Source organism: Zonotrichia albicollis, chromosome 1, assembly GCF_047830755.1.
Source record: "Zonotrichia albicollis isolate bZonAlb1 chromosome 1, bZonAlb1.hap1, whole genome shotgun sequence".
Lineage (NCBI taxonomy): Eukaryota > Metazoa > Chordata > Aves > Passeriformes > Passerellidae > Zonotrichia > Zonotrichia albicollis.
This window is the reverse complement of record NC_133819.1, coordinates 103,584,157-103,604,622: the sequence shown is the minus strand read 5'-3', so window position 1 is coordinate 103,604,622 and position 20,466 is coordinate 103,584,157. Positions and strand designations below refer to the sequence as shown.

General features: G+C 42.8%; 1 protein-coding gene across 11 annotated transcripts in view; it reads left to right on the top strand.

The window, feature by feature from the left end:
* Positions 1–19,240, top strand: part of MTCL1 (microtubule crosslinking factor 1) — a 103,119-nt gene extending 83,879 nt beyond the window's left edge. For 8 of the 11 annotated variants that reach the window (XM_026793209.2, XM_074548651.1, XM_074548633.1 and 5 more), the window contains 5 exons: positions 1,499–1,747; positions 5,860–6,165; positions 8,390–8,421; positions 10,016–11,570; positions 17,989–19,240. In XM_026793209.2, coding sequence (XP_026649010.2) covers positions 1,499–1,747; positions 5,860–6,165; positions 8,390–8,421; positions 10,016–11,570; positions 17,989–18,198 — 2,352 coding nt within the window. In that variant the 3' untranslated portion in view covers positions 18,199–19,240. Of the gene's footprint in view, positions 1–1,498; positions 1,748–5,859; positions 6,166–8,389; positions 8,422–10,015; positions 11,571–14,958; positions 15,017–17,988 lie in introns of all 11 variants that reach the window. The other 3 variants (XM_074548665.1, XM_074548660.1, XM_074548643.1) reach the window with 1 other exon arrangement.
* Positions 19,241–20,466: the final 1,226 nt, after the last annotated feature.

Here is a 20,466-nt window from a genome sequence, read left to right as displayed (position 1 = left end):
ATCATATCATATCATATCATATCATATCATATCATATCATATCATATATCATATCATATATATCACATCATATATATCATATCAAGTGGTACGAAGTGTGAGAAAGATGATGTCATATCAACTTTGTTAAAAGAGGATGCTGCTCTTCCAAAATTGATTTTTTTTGTTTGGTTGTTTAGTCATTTGAAAGAAAACAATTGGACCCTGGAAATTAGTGGTAGAAGATGCCAGTGTTTTTAAGATTTCCCTGTCACTGCAAGTGGGTGTAACAGGATGTTCCCTGCAACTCAGTACAATTTAAGTAACTCAAGCAATAATCTCTCAGTCAATTGTTTGGGGAGGCTGTTCCAGAAACTAGTAAGCATCACTCCTGAATCCAGTTTGAAATTTTTTTGCTCAGAAAGTTTGGGTTTATTTTCCACGTAGGGCAAAGTGAAGGTGTTGTCCTTCTCTCCAGCTAGAGTAATATGCTTCCCAGCAGACCTGCTGCCTCTCATTTTTGAGGACAATGTTAACTCCAGAGGTGGAAATGAGTTTTTGCTGCTTTTCACTCCATTTCACCTGCAGAGCTAGGGGATGGAGATGTATCCCCTTCTGAGTCACACACACATCTACTGAGCCATCAACAGAAGGTCAGATTCCAAGGACAAATTCTTCACTCACTTGAACTTACAAAAAACAATTGAGCACTTTTTCCCTCTGACAACAGTGCAGCATGGGCCCAGCTTGACCAGAGAGGTTGTACAATCTCTGCACTTGGAGGTTTTTCAGGATCCATCTGAACAAAGTCCTGTACAACCCATTCTGACCTCAGAGTGTACCATGCTGCAAGGAGAGGGTTCAACTAGAGACTTCCTGACACCCCATGAAGCTTATATTTTCCTATGAATCTGTTACCTTGGGCCAGCTCTTCTGATCTGTTTAAACTAACCCCTGATCAGTTCAGGGTCCAGAAGCTCAGAGATGGGGGGATGATCTTGGCACACCTGCTGCTGCTGCTGCTGCTAGCACCTTCTCTTGCTGGAAGGCAGGACAGTCATACAAGAGCTCCGCTGCTGAGGGTTGTTGTGGGATAGACCTCTTCAGGAGATGAATTCACTCTCCTTTGGTTTCAGGTGCACTGAGCGAGAGCACAAAAGCAGAACAGTAGCTGGGGACATGGTCCTGGAAATTGCCTCAGAGACAATGATGAGGCTGGAGTTTATCTCCATGTTTTCTTCACTACTGGTACCTATATTCCCATCAGAAAGATCACAACTGGTGCCTTAAGAGCATGAAGAGCTTGAGAAGTTATTCCCTGTAGTTTTCACTGTCTTGATTTTAAAACTTTTTCCATTCTGAACATATTTGATCATTTATTGAGGTCCTAAGATGTAATAATTGCTATTATTCTGCTATTACCTTTGTAAAGTTAGGTCTTTAACTCCAATCTATTGTCAGGCACAGGTTTTTATTGCAGAAAGTTGGACATCCTAGTAACATTTGACTTTATTGCCAGCTGGAAGGGAAGAGCGAGAACACCTCCGGAGAGACAGGTTCAGATGCAAAGGGAGCTTTTAAAAGGGAAAGAGAGGAGCACAAGAAGCTGCTGGCTGACAGTCACAGTGTGGTGATGGACCTCCGCTGGCAAATCCAGCACAGTGAGAAGAACTGGAACCGGGAAAAGGTGGAGCTCCTGGACAGGCTCGACAGAGACCGGCGGGAATGGGACCGCCAGAAGAAGGAGCTGCTCAGGCGGATAGAGCAGGTAAGGAGCCGTCAGGTAAGGAGTCATCTTGGGTCAGCAGTGCCTGTCTGAAGGAATGAGGCCATTGTACCATTACTACACTCAGGCCAAGCTCAAGGGACAGCGTTAAGAGGCAGCGCAGGAATGATTTTTCTTCCTTGGCTACATCGATGTTTCTCATGTTATGAAACAATTTATATACACAAGGGAGTAAAAGGGAAATGCTCATAATCCCTATAAAAGACCACTTATGAGAAATCAGCTCTAGGTTAGAGGTCATTTCCCCATTTCAATTACCCTGGACAAGCATGGTCACATTCTGTTTGAAAGCTTTAGTGCATCTCTGTGCTAGAACACTCAACCCACAGAGTTACTCAGGGTTTGGTACACAGCTTCTTGCTGAAAAAGACTGTTCATCTATGGATTAGCCACCAAAGATGCAGCTGCTGCAACTATTCAGTCTCAACTGAATGCTTTTTCTCTGGCAAAGGAACACAGGGGTTAACTTGAAGAGCCCTGACTGATAACAAACACAGTTACCAGTACTAAATATTCAGAAGAATATTGGTCACATGAATTTTGTGCAAACTTCTGTTATTACTTGCAAATCTGGGAATGCATACCTGCCCTTTTGTTTTCATGCCTATCTGTATTTTCATCTGCTTAGTATTAGAGACAAATAATACCTAATGAATTTATTATCAGCCTGGAAGCCACACAAAAAATGAAGTTTTATGTGGGGGAGTTAAAATACCACTTCTGACTGAACATTGTTCAGATCTGAGTCATGCATTCCAGGAAAAGCAAGAGAAATAAGTGAAATTGTGGGTCCTCAACTAACTGAATGCTTTCTGTCCTTAGGACAGCAAAAATAGAACCACACCAGCCCTGTGCATGCCCTTTAGAGAGCATTATGCTTAAGAAAAGCACAGAGAGGCCTCACAGGTTTAAATCAGTGAAAGCCCAGTGTAATTTCATGACCAATTTTTGCAAAGGATTGATTGTCTCTGTCTCGTGTTCCCATGTCAGGGCTGCAACAAGAAGTTAAAGAAAAGACACCAGGCTGGAAATATTATGAGTACAAGACTAAACCTTGGTTTGAGCTGTGGCTGTTAAACCCACAGAGAAGCGCTTAGGAAAATCCCATGCTCATGTGGGTATTTCTGAAATCAATGCTAAAAGTGTAGGTATGAGTGGGCAATGCCAAACATGAAGGTTTTATAGACCAAGAAAGATGATTTTTGAACTTCTAAATTTCGAAATATCAGCAAACAATATTCTCAATCTTTTAATCTATATATCTGAGGGGTTTTGTGTGTACTTCATGCATCTTTTTGAGCTAGTCTTTATAATGCAATACAGTAGCGCTAAGTTAAAACCTAAGTTATTCTCCTAAATTAAAATCATCAGAGCCTGTGAACCTTATAGCAAAGCTCTTCATGCAAACTTCCTGGCTTGCAAGGTTCAGTGGCAGAAGGTGCTTAGTTAGTTCTCCATGAACTGGGCTGGTTTGTAACTGTTGGGTTGTAGTGGCCAAACTACCACCTATGGAATCTTCATGCACAATGGGAATGAAATAGCCCTCAGAAAATTTTCCAATATACTAAGGACATAGACAGAAACTTTTCTTTGAAGAATCACTGGTACCTATTTGGATGGTTTTTTTCCTGTCCTTATAAATTGTGGGGTTTTAAGTATATCCTCAATAGCTTGAGGGACTTAACCTGGTTAAAGACTGCTTTTTCCATTCCCTGGGAATGGGGCACACTGAAGGAAGCCACAGAGAAATCCTTGTTGATGTTACCTAGTTTTTAATTCTCTTAAAACCTGACATAACCTCTCAGTGTCATCCTGGGAGAGCCTACAAAATAGCTCTTAACTAGTACTGGAACTGATTCCTTTTGTTATGTTTCTGAAACCTCTGGGCTTTAACTATATATTTACTGTGCCAACAGAGTTGTACACAGAATTGGCAATGAATAGGGGAAATAAAAAAATATTATATCAAGCTAAATTCAGAGGACTAAATGACCAGAAATAGCATTTGAAGTCTTGGCTACCTGCCTACAAAACTTCATAACTCCATCTTTGCTTATAATCAAACATTTCCCTGTGTGACAGGAAGCTTCCAAATATTTGCAGGCTTTTAGCTGAATATCCTCTCAGATTGCAGTCGTGCCCTGCTTTATATGGAAACAATTAGTGTATCTCTGAAGTCCTACTCCCCAGGGTTTTGGTGTGTGTATTCCATGTATGGCAATACACAGAGGATGAGGAGACTACACACTGTGTATGTTTGAAACAAAGTCTAAGAGATAGCAGAAGCGTGTGTGCCACATTTCATTCTAATGCTTTATGCCAGTCTGCTTTCACACAGCTCCTGAATAATACATGTATGATAAGAGGGAAGTCACACCAATGTATAAAATATATAAAGTACTTTACTCTGGATGGTGATGGGAATTCTGCTCGCATAGAAAAAAAGTGATGACCTACTTTCTTCAGAGCTCACAGTTGTTGTTTTTTCTTTTTAAGTACTCTGTCACTTCATTTTCCCTTAGAGACTCTCCCTCCCCTGTACTCCTAGAACTAATTGTGCACAGAGCACACTGACAAGTATTTCAACCCACAAGATCACCTGTATGAAAAGTTGTATATTTAAAGGTATAAACACACAGGGACTCAAAATTATTGGCTGTTATTAAAAAGTTGGGACAATATTTGTCACTTTAATTCTCCTGTCAGCTCTCTGAGGTTCAGAGAGTAAGGCAGTATTGGTACTGTTCTCTCATAAAGGTTTCCAGAACATTGTCCTTATAGGATCCCTAAAACTCTGAAGGGCTTGTAATTGGAGCTATCTATAAAGAAAGCATGCAATTACCATTTCTCCTTCCTTTGAATCTTGCTCATATGCTCAGGAATGGCCCCCAGGATCTCTTGGTATATGCCTTCCAACCCCTGCCTTTATAGAACTCTATAAACTCCTTTTAATAAAACTGCTTCAGGTTTTGTATATCATGAGAAAAACACTGAAGATGCATTTCCCTTTTTGTAGACCCGAATCAAGAAAAAATCTCACTGTTTTCAGCTCAAGTGTAAATTTAATCATTTGAGACCTAAAATGGTTTGGTCTAAATTAAGCAGTATAATGTCTGTTTATTTTTCCAAACTAGAGCAGTAAGATGAATATGTTTTGTAGGTTCTCAGTTTCCAGGGCCCTAGTGAATGACTTGCATTTTCAGTTTATTGTCACTAATCCAAACATGCCGCTCGAGCAAAACATCAGAGTTCTTATCAGATTCCTGCAGTCATTTATCATGTTTGAAATTATCACTTACTTCATCCATCCTGTTGTATTTACAATTAAAAGAGAAGTCGATCACATAATCTAATTTTAATATTGGCAATTTCACTAATGGTTCACTTTTTGAAAAGTGTAGAGTTAGTGGCTTTGATGCCCCTTCTATAAATACCGTTTTCCTGGAACATGTTCTGCATGCTTAATTCATCCCTTTGACAATGTTGTTCTGTACAAATACTCAGCTTTTCAGCCATGCATTCAGGCTAGGCCATATATAAAACAAAGCTTTTGGGTTTTTTAAAGTGTAATTTTCCACCTCTGAAAAGAAGTGGTATACATAAAAGTGCAATCTTTGTGTTGCTGAGCAGAAGAAAAATGTCTTTGTTTTAGAAAAATGTCTTTGTTTTGATGAGAAGGCAATTCTCTCACCCTTCCATCAGCATCTACTTGTACTGATATGAAAATTGCTTTTAAATAACAGTCTGTGTTGATTTGTTTCTTTAAAAACCAGATTACAGACAGATGCATTATTTTGTATATACGTATAAATTCAGTGTGTATATATGTATACATATACATGTAAATAAGCAAAACTGTAGATATACGCATTTAGTTACCCAAAATCCTATGAGTAATGGCCTCAAAGTTCTGGAGAAGTCTCCCTTTGTGGAGGGCCAGCAGAGCAAGGCCAGTGTCCCCCTGGAGGCGCACGCCTGCAGCAGGGCTGTAACCCGCAGGGCATGGGTGCCTTGCTCCCAGGAAGGATGAGTCCTGCCAAATGCCATACACTGCAGAAGTAACTGCTGCTCCTCTCGATGTGCCTTGTCCCCAGCTGCAGAAGGAAGCGAGCCCCCGGAGGGGAGCTGGTTTGGCGTGTGACACGAGCGAGAGCAGCAGGCGGCCGTTTGCGCCGCAGGGGAACCTCCGCGTGCCCCGTTCCATGGGCTCCCGCTCCTACTCCGACTCCGACACCATCCAGTTCGACGAGCGCTCGCTGTCCAAGCTGAAGGAGAGCGACCGGTGCAGCGGCACGGAAAATCTCTTCCTGGAGTCACTGTCCCTCGACTCACCCGACGAGCCTGAGGAGCATCGCTCTCGGCAGCTGGAGAGGGAGAAATTCCTGACTGGACTAACAGAAGTATGAGCTCTTCTGCATTTTATCATGCTGTCATGGTATCTCTCTGTCAGAATCAGTACAGCTTCCCTGCTGTTGGAAGTGAGATATTGTGTCACAGGCACTGCTTACAGTTACCCAGTAGTAAATTTGGTGTGGACAGGTTTTCATTCCTTCTTATAAGCTGATTAGACCAGTGTCAGTCACCTGACAACTGGGAGCCAGCCTGGAGGTCCCAAAGATTAATTCATCTTGTGGCCATTTATGTTATGCATGAGAACTGTATTTGACACAACATATTGGCTTAGAAGGTCTTAAGTCATTTCCAATTATAAGTAGATACATATTTATGAAGAAACATGGGCTTTGCTTTGTTAGTTAAGCAGTAAGTGCTGTAGAGAGGCACTTCTGATTGTTCTGCCACATTTGCCTTCTGAGCAGATCAGCATGAGTAAGTGAGATGTTAAAAAAATAAAGTTATTTATCAGCAAAGTACCTACCCTGAAGTCAGACCATAAAGCTATAAAGATATAAAACATAGTGCTAAAAGATGACAGCAGGAAATGGCAAATGAAGTCTGTGTCCTCCACCATGGCAAGCTTATTTTCATCAGTTCCAGGTCTTCACAGTTTGTTTATATTGTTTCTGAGTGAAACCAAGCATCCCTGTCCCCAAATGCTGGTACAAAACTGAAAGATTGAGAAATCAAGTTCTTTGAAAGGAATAAGAGAAAAAAGATTTACAGAGGCAAGAAATGTGACTGCCCATATTACATAGCTGTAGGTAGCTGTGTTCCAGTTAAATTTTCTTCCCTCAGTGCCATAAATGTATTGCTGGCAGTGTGGGATCCCATATTTATCATTTCTTAGACTTTTTTTCCCTACATGTCCAAGTGCTCAGCGAAGAACGTTGGTAACACTATCAGGGAACGAAGTTTTGTGCCTAATTTTGATTGTTGTTCCCATTCCTTCAAATTCAGTCTGATTTTCAGAGAAAATATCTCTTCCCTTTTCTGTTTTTCAGATATTACCACCATTAACAAAAGGGTGGACAGCAAAATTTGTTCTTGGTGATATTTGCGTAGCTTCTTTCCTTCAAAGGTTGATTTGGGGAAACCTGGGCAAAGTAATTTTCCCTCAGAGGGTTTGCTGAAGCGAGACTGATTGGAGTTTAATGAGTAGCTTAACTGAGGATGCACAGAGGCAACTGCAGCTTGCTGACTCTACCTTCCACTATATTTTCTTTTTGGTACTGACTGCAGTAGAAATCAATCCAGCCTTCACCCTGATTAAGCATTCAGTTAGGTCAGATTTACTCTGCAGTAACTCCACTGAAGCCACCGACGTTATTCCAGAATTATACCACAGTGAATGCAAGGAGGATCAGTTTACTACTATTTTTTTCCCCTGACCCGGGATAAATACCAGAAAGGTATTTGCTGAGCTAAGCAGTGCTGTTTTTAAACAGTCCCAATTTGAAATGGACTTTTGGTAATGTTCTTGATTTCATGAGGTCAAATAAAATGTGTACAGTACCAATGCTCTTTTTTTCTCTCTATCCTATTTTGCATTCCCTGCAGTTTACTAGAAATACAAGTAAACAGAATAACTGTAGAGCAAATGCTTCAGAAGTAGCTATTTAAAACCCTAACTCATTATGGGAATTGTCACAGGGAAATAACTGCCATAAAAACATATTAATGCTGTTAGCAAGCTGTAGGTATTCCATCTAGGAAACAAGCAAGTCTTCCCACACATTTAATATATAAAGCTTAAGGAATTTCAACTGGTGCCACTTGTTGGTTCCTAGAAAATGTGTAATGAAATATTATGTCAAAGAAACTCAGTTTATCTTTTATTTCAGCACAGCTAGGCCTCTAGCATAAAGTAGATTGCCTCTACAGAAAAAAAGCCACTCAAAAATATATAGTCTGAAGCAATATATTGGGGGAAAAAGCACCTTTTTCAGCCTACATCTATTTGTGGTTGCATGGGAATATAAAAGTTAAAAGCTGTTGTAGATTTGGCATACAAATGTCATTGTCCTGATGGCATTGCCCACTCTCCTGCCTATGTACAAAGTGAAGAATATTCCCACTGGCACTTTAAGAATCTATATCAGAGAGAAAATCAGACGCCTTTTAGAGACAAACATACCTGGAGTAACTAATGGGAAGTGAATGACGAAATACCCATGAGCTAATGCCACCAACACCTTACTTTTCCTGCTTGTTTCTGTTTTCATTCAGGAGGAAGAAACACACAAAGGAAATCTTCAAAGGTGAGTAAAACTTGCAGTGGAAAGTCTAGCAAATACTCAGCTGCTGGAGCTATGCCTCTCTGCACCCAAGCCACAGGCCCAGGACACAGCCATGCCACCTCCTAAACATCCCGCAAGCCAGATTAATGGACTCACCCAGGGATTAATTTGTCTCAATATGCTTCAGTTCTACTCTGATTAACTTGGGCTACATTCAGCTGTCATGCACAAAGATCAAACTCAATGAAAGTGTGTGAAGCTGAAGCTTACAGTGAAATCTACGCCTGCCTTAGCAAGCAGTGCAGTACACACTGCAGACATCCATAAGGAAAGGAAAACACTGGGTGCTGAGGACATGATATGCTGTTGCATATGAGAGATATTGTGCTTTGGACTGGTTTTGGTCTTATCCCATGGGTTGAATACCCACCTAACCTTAGAATGCATTAGTTGTAATTCTGGAGAGCATCTTCCAGCTCATTTTCATCCCAAAGGAATGAAGCCTGTGCTCTCTGAGATTGCCCTCCTGATGCAAACCAGAGCATCAGTCTATGAGATCCATTTAGAAACTATACTCACCTGAATCCCTAACAGGGACACACCCAAACTGCAGCAGGAGCTCTTGATTCAGAGTGTGACTCACAGTGTGACTTGGCTGTATCCTTTGGATCACTGATCCATGAAAACCACTGCTTGCTGATTTCTCATCCAGTTTGAATTACCTCATTGAACCAACTCTGATAAGTACACTCATTTGCATTTTTATTCAGTGGCATTCAAAAATTTTGATTTTTTTTCTTAAAATAAAGCAGTAGGATAACTCATCTGAATGCCTGTGTTTGTACAAATTAGTAAAATGCAGGAGAGCCAAGAATTCAGCATTATCACTTAGAGAGATTCCCTTGGTTAAACTTCAGCATGTAGCAGTATTTCTGCTGGATGTCCCACATCACTGCACACCAGCTGTGCAGCCTGGGCAGTCTCAGAAGTGGGGGTAGACTTGGTGCTTTTCCAGCAGGTCAGAAATACTCCACACTTGCTTTGAAAAGTGTGCCTCGTATTGTGACAAATACTCATTTACTGTGAACAGTATAATTCTGAGATGCATCCTACTGCTCCACATTACAGATATTTGCCTCGCAGTAATCCATGAGAAAGCAGCAAATTAGAACCTCTACTAAACCATTTGGTACTTTTAATGGCACATCACAGATGTTTGTGTTCACAGCTATATCAAAGATAATAAAAGGCAACTTAAATGAAAGGAGCTAAAGGAAGGAAAACTAGGAAAAGGTTTTTCATGCAGACGGTACTTGGGCACAGGCTCCCCAGAGAGGTGGTCATGGTATCAAGCCTGCCAGAGTTCAGGAAGTGTTTGGATAATTCTCTCAGGCACATGGTGTCATTTTTGGGGTATCCTGTGCAGGACCAAAAGTTAGACTTGATGATCCTTGTGGGTCACTTCAACTCAGGACAGTCCATGATTCAATGATTGAAGTGGTTTTATATGTAAGCAGATGGTGAATGTTGGATTTCCAGAGTTTGCTGCTGAAAAGAAGTTACTTTGCAACAATTTCCTGGCGCATGAGTGACTCTTTTGTGTTCCTCTCTCTAGGGCAATGTCCGTTTCTTCCATGTCCGAATTTCAGCGCCTGATGGACATTTCTCCATTTCTACCAGAAAAAAATTTGCCTTCATCTGGCAGCAAAGATGATATAACACCTCCCTTGTCTCCTGATGATCTGAAATACATTGAGGAGTTCAACAAAAACTGGGATTACAATGACACTAGGAGCCATGGTGGGGCAACTGAGAAGCCTGCAGAGGGTTGGGCAGAAAGGACAGAAATTGGAAAAGCTGGGAAGGATCCTGCCTCAGATCCATTCCAGGCATCCTCATGGTACCTCACCACCAGTGTCACTATGACCACCAACACCATGACCAGCCCAGAGCACTGCCAGAAGCAGCCAGCGAGGAGTCACAGTGTTACTGACAAAATGGGAGTGCGGGTATTCCACAGCCCGCCGGTTGTCCGTAGGTTCGATAACTCAGTGATAGCTGGCAGTGAAGGGAAAAACCAGGCTGAGCCAGACTTCCTCTTTTCTGTGACCAAAGCTATGGGGAACGTCACTGAGACAAAAGGTGCTTCCTCGGACATGTTTGGAAGGTGGTCTTGTGACCTGGCCAAACACCATAAAGATTTTCTGGAGAACGGTCTTCATCCCATTGAACGTCCTATTTGCACTACTGTGGGCTTTGCCTCACCCTTGCACAGCTTGGAGATGTCCAAGAACATGAGTGATGACATGAAGGAGGTCGCTTTCTCTGTCCGGAACGCGATACGCTCCAACTCCACGGAGCCGCAGTTCAAGGACACGGCGTGCCAAACCAACGGCATGAGGACCACAGGGACACAGACCACCCAGACCATCAGCGTCGGCCTGCAGACGGAAACCCTGCGCAGTATCACCAGCAGTCCACACAAGTGTCTGACACCAAAGGGGGGGTCCACGCCTGTCTCCTCACCATCCAGGAGCCTGAGGAGCAGGCAGGTGACCCCCGTCATTGAGAAGGTCCAGGCTAAGTTTGAACGCACATGCTGCTCCCCCAAATACGGCTCTCCGAAGCTGCAAAGGAAAGCCCTTCCCAAATCCGAGCAGCCAAATAACCGGACTTTGCCTGGCACACCTCAGAAAGGATTCAGTGAGTCAGCTTGGGCTCGATCGACCACCACGCGGGAGAGTCCTGTGCACACCACTATCAACGATGGCCTGTCCAGTTTGTTCAACATCATCGACCATAGCCCCATCTTTCATGAGACCTTCCAAAAATGCCCCAGATCTGGCAGCCGGTCCAGGTCAGCCGAACCCAGGCCAGAACTGGGCACGTTGCAGGAGCCATGTACAAATGCCCGTGGCAGATCACCCAGTCCTCTCCGTCTGGGGACAGAGACACAAAAGGAAGAAGGATCTGAGGTGACCAGTATTAGGCAGGACTTATCTGCTCCTCCAGGGTACACACTTGCAGAAAATGCTGCCAGGATCTTGAATAAGAAACTTTTGGAGCATGCCTTAAAGGAAGAGAGAAGGCTACGTTCACACAGCCCACCAAATCTTAGCAATGACAACAGCACAGGAGAAATTGTCAAAGTAGATCCAGGGTCCATAGAGGTAATGAATTTGCTTGTTTTTCCTCCTATAGCTAAGTGCACTCTTCTTTGAGCAAATGTATTATGAGATCTCTTTGCAGTCCTACTGAGTATTTACAGTGAATATCATAGTCCTGTCCTGGTACCACCAGCAATTTCCAGTCATGAAACTTTGGATTAGTCACTGAAGAATGCATGAAAGAATTGAGTTTCCATCCTGGCAGCTTATTTGGCTTGAAAGCATCAGAAGAGTTTTATCCTTTATGGGATAAAAAATGGTTCTTCCCTGAACGGGTGGGATAAGGGTTTTCTGTCACAAAATACACCACACGTTACAGATACTCTAGGAACACTAGGTTTGAATAAATTTTTTATGCTGGATGGAAAGGTAGATTCTTTCTCCTACACAAGAATGGGCCTTAACAAGTTTGTGTGAAAAATAGTTTCTACAGTACCCTGGAGCAAAACTTCAGGGCCTGCAGCATATCTTTTCTGAATGTATCTGATTAAGTTTGGCTCAGGTCTGTGAATGTGATTGAATGCATGATGTTTGGTACTGACTGCTGCTGCCTCACAAAAATAACAAAAAGCAAAAAATACACATATAATCAACTAATCTAGACACATACCTATTTAGTGTTTAAGAACTCCTTGCTGATATTTTGTCAAGTCATCATCTGTCTCAGCAAGTGTGACCACATGTTGGGGATCAGTCTCAGGTGCAACAGCAATTAACGAAAAAAGAAAGTATAATGATGGATGAAAGCTTTCAGTTACCAGTATTTAAACCTCCTGTTTCTGGTGAACCTCTGAGAGCACTTGAGACTCTTAAGAAGCCCAGAAAAGCTGAATTATGCCCAGCTCGTACATGCATATATTGCCTTTCTTGGTACAGCCATGAAAAGGGGTGTGTGCTGCTGCTTGGTGACAGTCCCCAGGGCAGAAGCTCCTCATCCTCTCTGCCCTGTGCTGCCCCTTTAGCATCCTAGTCTTGTGGTGAGCCCTGGCTCCAGGGAAGCAGCTCCTTGACCCCTGCACACCCTGTACACCCCTGCACACCCCATACATGCATTTTGCCTTCTCTGGGCAGACTCCTACTCCCCCTGCCTCAGATACCTTAAACACAGAAAGTCCAAATCCCACTTTCTAACTCAACATTTGGTGTGAAACAGAAAAAAGCAGAGAAGTTTTTCAATTAAAAATGGAAAAGAAACCACATGCACATTATAAATACTAGTGAGTGAAAGTGGTCTTTGTGCACAAACCCCAGAGTGAATAAAGGTGGGAAGCAGCCTCATTAATTTGACTTTTTCCAGCTAACTCTGTATTTTGTCCTTAGTTTGAAATACTGGGAATACACTACTGATCTAGTACTGCTAGGAAGTGTGTTGTACTCTGACAAGTTCAGTTCAGCTTTGCCTTCAAGGTAACCCTGGAAACTCTTGATTTCCTCCTGTATCTTTTAACTGCCTCAGTAGATTTCAAATGTAGGTAGATAGATGTCATCCCACATGATCACAAATTGCTGTTGGCAAAACACAAACTAGCAATAGTACCTGAGTTTGATGCACAGAGTGATTTGGGTCAATGCCATTTAGCAAAAACTCATTGACCATCAAACTGGCAAAAAACTGCTCCTTTTTGTGAATTCTCAGTATCTTTTGCCTAATTTTTTGAGTTATGATCCCTAGAGCTAAGACTTGTTTTTCCTTGCAACTCCTACGTGACTGTTATGACTGTATTCTAGATGCACAGGTTTTGTTCTTTGGCTGGTCCTGGCAATTCTCAGGAATGTGGATTGAAAAGGAAACTGGTGGGCATTCACACAATGAGCTTAGCTTTTCCTAGCTGAGGTGGTGCTCTGGAAGATGTACTCAAGGGAAGTGTGGGTTTGCTGCTGAAAAGAAACACCCACAAATAAGTTTAGACTCTGCAGGTGCCTTGGGTTATTTGTGGATTACCCTGACCACACAAATTACACTTTGTACAAATTCTCTTAGCACATTTTGTACAAAGCCAGACACAGCTGTTCAGGGAGTTTTGATCTTGAAGGAGCAGGTTTGTGCTTGGGGCAGCACTGACACAATGCTTCCACCCTCCAGTAGATCCCTGCTCTGCTTCCCTCTGACCTGTTGGTTTCTGGCCAAGTCAAGTGCCCTTCTTACTACCAAACGCCTTCTAGATTCTGCAGCCACGGCATATTACTGACTTTTAAACTTGCATGCAGCACCTGTTGGTGACTTTTTCTCAATTTGAGCTTCTGAGTTATTTAGTTACATAATTTTCTTCTATATTCTTCTATATTCCTGCTGCAAATATGAAATCTAGTTCATATATTTATCTATTTATGTACAAATGCATGTGCATGTGAGTGTATATGCGTACAGAGCAGCAATAACTTTGTGTTTTCTGACTTACCCAGAGCTGCTTACAGGCAAATTCATAATCCACATAGTGTGGCCTACTAGTGTCTTATTCTGTTAATTGAATAAACCTCTAACTTACATGTGTATCATAGGATTTAACCATTTTACTCTTAAAAATGCAGATTAGCATTGCGTAACTAACAACATAAGCTCTTTAGGAACATTTTTGCTTTTATAACTAGCAAGGGTATAGATTGTGGAGGTTACACAACAGTCCTGGACTGGGAATCAGACTCATTTCTGGAGAGAACACTGTGAAAGGACCATCCACACAGACCCAGAGATGAGAGAGCAGGTGCTGCATCCTCTGCTTGCCAGGGCAAAGCAGGTGCCACAGGCTTGTCACTGAACCACTCAGCATGGGAGGGAGAATGTTGAAAATCAGGGGAGGTGTTGACAGAATTAAAGGGCTTTTGGTTAAGCTTGGATTTCCCATCCAGCATCACTGCTGAAGAGAAACAACGGAGAAAGGTGAGGCAAAGAGCTGCCATGAAACCTGAGAAATAGAAGTGTAAGCCACAAAAAATAACAGCCATTTTCTTGCTTGTTAAAAATTTCCTAAGCAGAAACTCTCTCTTGAAATCAAATTAAGGGGAAAAAAAATACAGCTTTATTCCTCTCATAGTAATATGGTTTTTCCCTAGCCCAAATCAAGGTCGGCAAAGAAAAACAGATATCTTTCTTTGCTGAGTAGAAATGTTTGGTTTGTTTATTGATATGTCCACTTCTGAAACTGTGCTAGGATTGTAAAAGGTTGGTTTGTTTGCTTCCTTTCTTTCTAAGTCTTTTTCTTCTAGTGGCTTGGCTTTTATTTTTGATTATTAGTTTCCCTGTGATAGCACTGGTAACATGATCTGAATGAGTAGTAACATCGGGTGACTTCTTCCTTGCTGACATGAAACCTTCACTTTAAAAAAATAATCAATTAAAATAGTTCTTTCCAACCTACTTGCTTTCTTTTTCTTCTCTGTCTGTTCTGTCCAGAACCAAACTGTCTTATTAACTACCCCCTGGGGACTCTAACCCTGCCTGCCTCACTGCTGTAAGTCCTTTCTACCTTGTTTCCAGAGCTTTCCGAAAGCGGTCATTCTTGAACACGGGGGTCAACAGAGGGAAATAAATGGCCACAGCTCCAGAGGTATCAGCACACACCTGACATCCCTGTGGGGTTTTTTGTATGGGACAGGGGACAGTCAGGAAGAGTTCAGGATAGGAGCTCATCTGCTGTGTCCTGTCCTGCAGCAGCACAGGCTGGGAAGACGTCACATTTTAGGTAAATTTGTGCTGTTGGGGTTTTTTGCTAAGCTTTTAAAAATTGGCAGCATTTAAGACCAACACAAAGGTATGCAAAAGTGCTGGGGAGGGATTCAGATTTGTGACAAACTTCAAACTTGTTTTTTTTTCTTTTCCTTTTCCTGACAAATGCACAGCACTGCACAGGGCTTCTGGCTGCCCCAGAATGTCTTCCCTCCAGTTCTGGCTACAGCAGTAGGTGGAGAGGACTGGGAAGGGGCTTCAGCACCAGCCTGGGGCTAAAGCCTAAAGTCACTTTTGCTCATTAAGCAGTTCTGGGTCCAGTTCTGCCCAGTGGCTGCGTTTGCCACAGTAGAGGGAAGACAATGTGCAGACATAAGCTGTGACCATCCATTCTGCCTCAGAGAGAAGAGAAAACTGTTTTCTTTATTTATTACTATAGACAGCCATGGTGGCTGACAGCGTGTTTTAGGAAATAGCTAGAAACTGAAGCTGAAATAATCTTTCCCATTTTCAGTGCTCAGGCTAACAAATGCTGCCTACCCACCTACACCCCTGAGCAACTACCAAACTAAATTACCCACAGGTTATTTATTTTTTTGAAACCATCTTTAGCTATGACAGCTATATGTAGTAAGGGAGGAGGGGTTTTCACAAACCATTCTGCAGAGTTTCCTTGTCATGGCTGGATTTCCACACTGCAGGTGGGGATGACTGACTCAGCAGCCATCACTTTATAAGATTATGCTACCAGTCACTTTTGGCCCTGGAGCAACATCCATCACCAGCACAGCCTTGTGTGCTGCTGGGCATGTGTACATCACAGATAAGATGAGCTTAACCTTGATGTTTGGTAAAAGCTGACCAACATCTGTGGGCATGCTGGAGAGAGGCTTTTGAACGGGGAGGCAGCAGTGGAAATAGATTTTGTTATCACTGTGCTAACTCTGATTTACTGCTCCAAAACTAGGATAAAGCAGCCAGGAGCAAGCAGCACTATAAAGATACCATTTTAAGCCTCCTTTTTGAAAGAGGCTAAGACAAAACCCACAAATCTCATAGCCTCAATTCACTGTGTTGTGCTGCCCATAACTGTTTTTGCACAGATGGATTTCTCTTAACAAATCTGAGTCTAGTGGCAGCTTTCACAGACCATATGCTGCCCCAGGCACAATGGGATAAGGTGAAGTAAGGACACACAGTCAATCTTTTTGTTAGCACCCATTTCTATTTCAGCCTTACTGCTGTTTTAGCAAGGGTTGTGAAGTTAATGGCACAGAGATGGGATGGGGGGTGAGGACGCAGAGAAGAGAGGGTGCAGGCTGAGGTGCTCTGTGAGTGCTGAGGGCAGCTGGCCATAGCTCTTTCTCAAGCACTGGTGTGTAGCTGTAGATCACCCCACTGGCTGCATGCTGCCCAAAACACCTGGGTTGACCCTTCACTGAGGCTTCTCCGAGTCCAACAATTCACTCTCTCTAAAACACGTGTCACCAGCTCCATTTCTCATATCTCAGCTCTATGTCTTCAAAACTGGTCTTTCTGTCCTATGACATTCATGTTTGGTCTTCCACTGCAATTGAGAAGTTCAATGTTGTATCACGTTTGTTCACTGTCAATCACATCATGTTACCTACTCCAATATTCTCCACCTTTAGTGACTATTCTCCTTCTCCATGAGAAACAGTGTGCTGAATCCTGGCCTCCCTGCTGCCCTGGTCTCCCTGCGTCATACTGTGCCACAGCTTTTCCTTTGCATTGTATCATTTCGGGTCTCTCTCTTCATTTATCATCAGTTTGCATTCTGACTTTGGTTTTTACTGAACTCCTCTGTACGTTCCAGTGACTGCTGCTTGGTGTACACATTCTAGATGTTGGCAAACTGCTCTGATTTGCTTTTATAAGTTTCAAGGTATGCAGTGAAATTCAGAAGTTTGGCTTTGGCCCTATGAGACAGCTTTGTTTCCACAGTCACTTATCTTGATGTAGGGAACATTCAGAGCAAGGCAGGAAGTGCACCTGTACTTTGAGCAAAGTGAATATTAAAAGCATTACCAGCTTAGTGCCAGGGTGAAAAATCACAGCTGCAGATTGTTTCTAATTGCAAAGGCAAGCTAACCAAGCCAGAACAGTAGAAACTCAGTGAAGGAATAAAATTTCCAATTTCTTCTATTTTTGTGAATGTTGCCTTTAACAAAGAGTAACTCTGAGTCCTGTAACTCAGGCTTCAGCAGCTGGCAGTTAGCAGTGGTATTCTGTAGGTAAGCCTCATATTTAACCCAGCTGGAGATCATAACTACCCCTGTAGTCATTATTCTGTGCTAAGAAGTCTCCTGCATGTCAAGTCTGAATTCTGAAGGCAAAAAAAAGGAGACAGTGGTTGATTTTTCACCTGCCTTGCAAATGCCAAACCTAGGCTTTTTATGCCAGGTCAGCACTTAAAGTGTTGAACAGCGGAGTTTCCTGAATTATTATGCAAATGTACTTTTCAGCTCTTCTCTTTCTAGCACAAGGACAAATAGCAACTGAAAGTGTTTCAGCTACTCCAACTCACCCTCTTCCTTTCATTGTCTCCTTACCTGTTCCATAAATCACGGGCACACCTGGAGCCCTCACGCAGCCGGGTGTTCGCTGCTTGCTTTTGTCCCGCACCACGGCACACGCTTAGCTTTAGTTTGGCGGGTTTGTTTCGCAATTCTTCGCGCACCCCCGCGGTCTCTAACGCGAGTCACTAACCGCTGTTTTGCTCTCTTGGCTGCCAAGGAACTGCCTTGTTCTGCACTAGCCCCGTCCCTCCAACCCTGCTTCTCCCGGCCAGAGAGACCAGCGAAGCGGCGCCCACCGTCACGATGGGCCTCACATTCCCCCACTGCCTCACAGTCGCAGTCCACCGGAGACCTGGCGTCCTCAGAGGAGCGCGGAAGCGAGGAGCTGCTGGCAGAGACCCCCGGCCAGGGAGGCGAGCCGGCCTGACCGCGCTCGGGAGCAGGTGGGACACCCCTGGCCTCCGCCAGGCCGCCCGCCAGCCGCCCCTGCCACGACAGGAGGGAGGTCCACTTGGAGAGAGAGCTCAAAGAATGTTCTCAGACACAGCTGCTGAATGTGCAACCTGGGGAAAACAGAGGTGTTTCTAGAATGAAACAGTTAATGTGCCTGTAATAACTTAATTTTTTTCATAGCTGAGAAAACTATTTTTGTCTCCATCTTTTCTACATACAGTATATTAACAAAAACAGCAAAAAAAAAAGGGTTAAAATGATATAAAGTAAGATTTAAAATAAAATGTAAATTAAGTTTTAAGGGAATTTGAATACATGCTCGCGCTCTCTCCAAATACTGACTGCCTTTTGGTTATATTTGCACTGTTACGTTTTCAGTTTTGGTTTTGGGTATTTTGGGTTGGTTTTTTTTTAATTTCATGTAAAACTAGGGTCTTAAGTTAATTTTATTCTATTTTAATGTCAGTGTTATCGGTTTTTAAAGGTAAGGTTCTTAAAGATGCTTCAACTGTCTGAAGCGATACCTTTTAAGTAGTGAAGAAAGCCATTAAGCTCGTTCACTAGACTTGTAATTAATTGAGATGGAGGGGAATACAGGTAAACACAAGTAAATGTGTGAAAAAAAGAGAAAAGAATGCCTCAGAAAGTCTTACAGAGTTAGCTGTAAAATACACCTACAATACTTGACTTGCATGCCTCTGGGTCCTCGCACTTTAGTGCATGTACATACTGCTACTGTACCATCACATAAATGTGAGTCAATCTGTTCCACTGTAATATTGTTGTGAATTTACCTGTACTGTACTTTTATCGTTGGTATTCTTGCATTGACTATACAAAAAAAGAGTTTTTAAATTATTGTTAGCAGTTCAACTGGCTATGTACAGCGTTTACTGAGAACTTCCTTCGTTTTGGAAAAACCATGGAAATCTCTGGGCATACTAAATTGTAACTGGTCTTGTTTAAGAGTCTGTTTGAGACCATGTGGAGTGGAATAAAACCCTCAATATTTACAAGCTGCTCGAGTGCTTCATAATGTTTTTTTTATGATGGTACTTCCCAGGTTCATTTAACGGAGTGACATAAAAGCCCCTGAGCTCCTCCTTTATTCATAAGGAGAGAAAAAAGCTTCCTAATATGAAATAAATCACAGCAAAACCAAATACTATGCTGTGCTCCACGGACTCCTGTGAGCACTGGATCAGACCGTGGGAAGGTTTCTAATTTCCCTCCCTGAACTCCATAAGACATCTACTCACAGGGATTGTAGGACCCATCTTCCCAGTTTCTCTGTGGCCCTGTGGCTTGTTGTTTTCTCACTCATGGGAGTGAAAACCAGCCAGCTAAATGGAACACCAGAAATATGACATGTCCAGTATTAATCTAAGTTTATGTACCACCTGCATTACGCATGGAGACCAATAAACAGGGCTTTTGTGAAACTGAAGGCTAACAATGAGAAGTAAATGCAGCCAAGAATTCACACTTCTGAGAGGTGGAAACCTCTCAAGCCACTTTGCCTAAGACCATCTGTTTGGCCACATGCTTTCTCTGGAGCCCCAGAACTGCTCTGACTAGGTATCCCATTGCTGAACTCGCTTGTTCCCTTTCTGTTTTCTTAGCTGAGGTTTTCTGAGGCTCATTTGTTGAAGAGCACCATCTGGGCTCCCTAGAAGCCTTCCTGGTTAGCTCTGTTAAGAAATAAGCCCTTCACATCCTGTCCTGCTGTGTCACAGCCAGCTTTCTAGGAAGTTTAATTCAGCTGTTGGATAAGAACAAATTCCCTGTCCCCCAGATCACAGCCAGTTTAGGTCTGATTTCTCCCATATCAGGTAGGGCTGTGGCTATTGACCCGAGGTCAAAATGTCCACCTGGGGGTTGTCATTACAAAACTGGGCAGTGAATGGACAGTACTGCTGTCTGATGGCTCTCTGGTGCCACAGTCAGAGCAAGGGGTGTCCAGGGCCAGTGCAGAGCAGCAATAGTCATCTTAGTGATAGCTGCCTTCCCAGCTGTCTCAAAGCCTCACTGCTAGGCTTTTTCATTAGTTCAGTACAATCTCCAAGTCTGAATGCCTAAAATTGTCCGTGGTGGCCACCCTGTTTGCTGAAAATCTTCCTCCTGCAACACATTGCTGAATTGTTGAGCTAATTTTGGTTTGGGAGGGGAAGGAGGAGCACATGCAAGAAGTGTTTTGAAGGTGAACCACACGAGTCACAATTATTGGAGAAGACTAAGCCAC